Here is a 3,404-nt window from a genome sequence, read left to right on the forward strand (position 1 = left end):
CGGAAATCTAAGATGCTGTACACGGTCTCAAAGCGGGCTAGAGCATTGGCGTGTATCAACAATTACCTGTAACTTCCGTGGCACCCTTTACCCAATGTTGCAGCAGCACTAGGTGAAAAAATTTTCCGCTTAAATGTCGGGCTTAGAGTATGATTTGACCCTGGAACGACTTTTAAGCCACAGCAAGCCCGAGTCAGCCATTAAAGCTGATTTTCACACTTTGTAACTTCCGTGATAACGTAATTTCCGTGATCAAAACACCCACTAAAACGTATGGGAATACCTTATGGCTCATGTCTTTAGGAAGATAGTACAAGGTCTTCACTATAAATACCATTGCCATAACTCTAGTATCATCCAGGTCCCCAATAATCAGAAAAACTTAATTGGATATTTCTCACTTTCGGCAAATCAGAGACGCCAAAACTACCCCGAAACGTGAGAATCGCTCACCTGCCTTCGGCAGGCTGCCTTCCTAGGCAGACCGTGGAAATGGGCGTGATCCCCTCAAAAAGAGCATTTGGTCATGAAAATCTACACTAATGGGGCTAAACTTTCGGTCGGAGGTCCGAATGGGTTCTATTTTCGTCATCAGCAGCCTCAAAAACATTTAAAACGACATGGAACTTGACTAAAAGTTGAAAGTTCCAAAAAAGTTGTCTTTTTCCTGCCGTTTTTAGAGTGTTTTTTGGCTAATATGACCGAATGGATTGAGATAGAAAGCTGAATTTTGGTGTGTGGCGAGCCAGGGATATGCCTAATGACCCTGCAAAATCTCAGCAGAATCGGCCGAGCCGTTAAATAGGAGTAGTGCGGACACACAGACACACACACACGCACAGACAGACAGACAAGAAAAACTTTTCAACCCGACTGGAGTAACAGGCTTCGCTATCGCTCAGCCAATAATTTTATACTGGTCTAACATGAATGTATTTAGCGCACCTTGCATTGCAGTGGCTTCAGCTGTGTGAAGTCCAGGGAAGGATGCTGCCTCCTGGACAGCTGCTTTGAGTAATGCCTGTGCCTTCGGCGGAAGATGATCTGCCCGTTGCAGGGCGGTCAAATTGCTTGGCTCCATGAATTTCTGGGCTAGTTGTGCAAAGAATTTCTCAGAGTGTAAAATCTTCAACGTTGCAGAGTTCGCTTCATTTCCTTCATTAAGTAAAATTTTCGAGATTTACTATTCAATCCAATGGGTCTCAAGGTACTTGAATGGTTCTTTCCCTGTGCATTTGTTTCTCTTGACAAAATATTTTTGTGCAAGAGTCATGATGTCAGAGAACTTTGTCATGTGGACCACTTGGAATTTTCCATTCGGAAACCTCTTCCCGTCTGTCATTCCAGATTTTTTAAAGCCTGTATACCACCCAGCTGGGATATTTATCCTGTTGACCTTCTTCCTGTACGTCTCGATTACAGAGTGGCGGCCCGCACAGCAGTCAGAAAACAGCTTCAATTTTACTACTCCAGGTGGGATTTCCTGCAGAATATGTCGGAGGTGACAGGATGCAATCTAATTTGCACCTCTGTGTCCCTCCACTTCACTCCACATATAACAGTGAATAGGATCTGTTGTTGTGTCTGTCACTGTGAAGTTGTACACATACAGTTGTCTGGCATAAAAAATGTCCTTGCATTTCAAATGCGTTGTTTGGCAAGCATTGTTGAAAGTCAAAAACCATAAGTAACTCTCATTGTTGGGTCTTTCTCTGCTTCTGCCTTCGCTTCTCCCCTGAGAGGATACCCCATTTCAGCTTTCCTAAGGTGAAGTTCTTAAATGCTCTTTTTATAAAGCATTTATTGCACATTATTGTTGAACATTTTTTGATGATAGTGATAAAGTTGAAGCCGTTGATCAGCAGATTACTCATTAAGAATTTAAAATAGTTCAATAGTAAAGTGACAGGTTGACTAAACTGAAAGTTTTTATTGCCCTGTCACTATACTTTACAATTTTTCTTTACGAAAATATTAAAATTTGAATAGTAGAAATACTGAAGTTTGGGCACATAGTAGGAAGGTTAACTTGAAGTTAATTGAAGAGTGGCGTCCCGAGTGGCAGTTGGCAGGCCTGGAGTCGCTGGTGAGCTGCCCCTCTCCTGGAAAAGGAGCAACCCAGTCAGCGACGATGGACCTGCAACATACCACACGGGACTCAAAGAACATAATGGTAACAAAACAGTATTTTACATTTAAAAAAAGGTGCAGAATTAGAAGACGACGGTAAATACATATCAATTTAAGCAGAGAGCTGCAATAAATTAAGCATTATTATTTTCAGCCTATAAATATAAGCAACTAGCATTAGAAAATACTGTAAAAAGGAGGCATTAACGAATTACTGCACAGAATAAAATTAGAAAACTGGAACTTAACTACATGAATGCGGCTACGCAGGCAGGAGGACCGTAGTCTTGTATTGCCTAACGCCGCTCACATGCTCCACATAAATGTCCCGCGACCAGCGCAGCGTCAAGAAGATTCTTGAGCTTAGCGTCCGGGTCATAATCAATTTCTGCCACATCGCCTCCAGCAGCCCTATAGACAGCACTTACATACACTGCAAAAAAATAAAAGCATTAGTAAACAGCTCAAGTGCTTGTAGTGCAAGGTTTATTTCCATTTAACTTACATGTTATGCTTTCTGTTATGTCAGAGCTGATTCCCACACACCCCTTCTTTCCCGTACGGCTGATGCCATCAAGCCGCAGAATTTTTTCTGGCAATGCAAGTTTTAGGACTGCTTGATGCAACTTGGCAGGCTTCCTCCTATACTTCAGCAGGGCTATGGAAAGCTTCTCGGAATTTATAAATACATTGTAGTCCTTGCAGAGCCTTGTCTGCGACGTAAAATATAGAATGTAACACAAACCATTTATGAATTTTTAAAATTGTTCATAATATTTTTACTTACTCTGCCACTCTTGTCCCCAAAGCACCCAATTTTTGCTAACTCTTCTTGAAGCCTCTGCGCTTCTGAAGGACGCAGGTTTCTTCTACTTGCAACCTTTTTGGTCTTAATGACTGGCTGAGCCAGCTGAGAAACAGCATCTGAGCGAAATAATGAGAAAATATAGAGTGAACAAACAATGTCTTAGGGTATGTTTTCCAGTCAAACTAATTAATTGACATACCTGCACCTTCAGCTAAAAGCTGCTCAGCTGCAGTTTGTAGAGTAATTTTTTCCGCATTTACTTGTAACATGCGAAGCCTTTCAATTTCTCTCTTCCGGGTAAGGAGGCCCCCTGTTTCAACCACTTCTGCTGCATTAACATGTCGTACTAACAAATGGAAAAAGGAATTGACTTAATGTGTAGTGGTGAAAATGTCCCAAGAAAGGTTGTAGTGAAATTACTTTGTGGTACGTGTGATGCTCCAGCTACAGCCACATTTATGAACAT

The 3,404-nt window shown here is 41.7% G+C and overlaps 1 protein-coding gene across 1 annotated transcript; it reads right to left on the minus strand.

The window, feature by feature from the left end:
- Positions 1 to 2,333: 2,333 nt before the first annotated feature.
- LOC117644226 lies at positions 2,334 to 3,404 on the minus strand. The gene is made up of 6 exons (XM_034383495.1): positions 3,359 to 3,404; positions 3,138 to 3,284; positions 2,918 to 3,054; positions 2,636 to 2,843; positions 2,441 to 2,563; positions 2,334 to 2,344 (listed from the first exon to the last, which is right to left on the minus strand). Exons 1-6 carry the CDS (start codon positions 3,402 to 3,404, stop codon positions 2,334 to 2,336), a joined length of 672 nt encoding a protein of 223 aa, XP_034239386.1.

Source organism: Thrips palmi, unplaced genomic scaffold (assembly GCF_012932325.1).
Source record: "Thrips palmi isolate BJ-2018 unplaced genomic scaffold, TpBJ-2018v1 HiC_scaffold_18, whole genome shotgun sequence".
Lineage (NCBI taxonomy): Eukaryota > Metazoa > Arthropoda > Insecta > Thysanoptera > Thripidae > Thrips > Thrips palmi.

Coding starts and splice junctions, on each gene's coding strand:
- LOC117644226 (XM_034383495.1), bottom strand. CDS start 3,404: ATGTTCATAAATGTGGCTGTAGCTGGAGCATCACACGTACCACAAA. Junction 2,844..2,917: donor TTGGGGACAAGAGTGGCAGA/GTAAGTAAAAAT, acceptor TTTACGTCGCAG/ACAAGGCTCTGCAAGGACTA. Junction 2,564..2,635: donor CATAACAGAAAGCATAACAT/GTAAGTTAAATG, acceptor ATTTTTTTGCAG/TGTATGTAAGTGCTGTCTAT.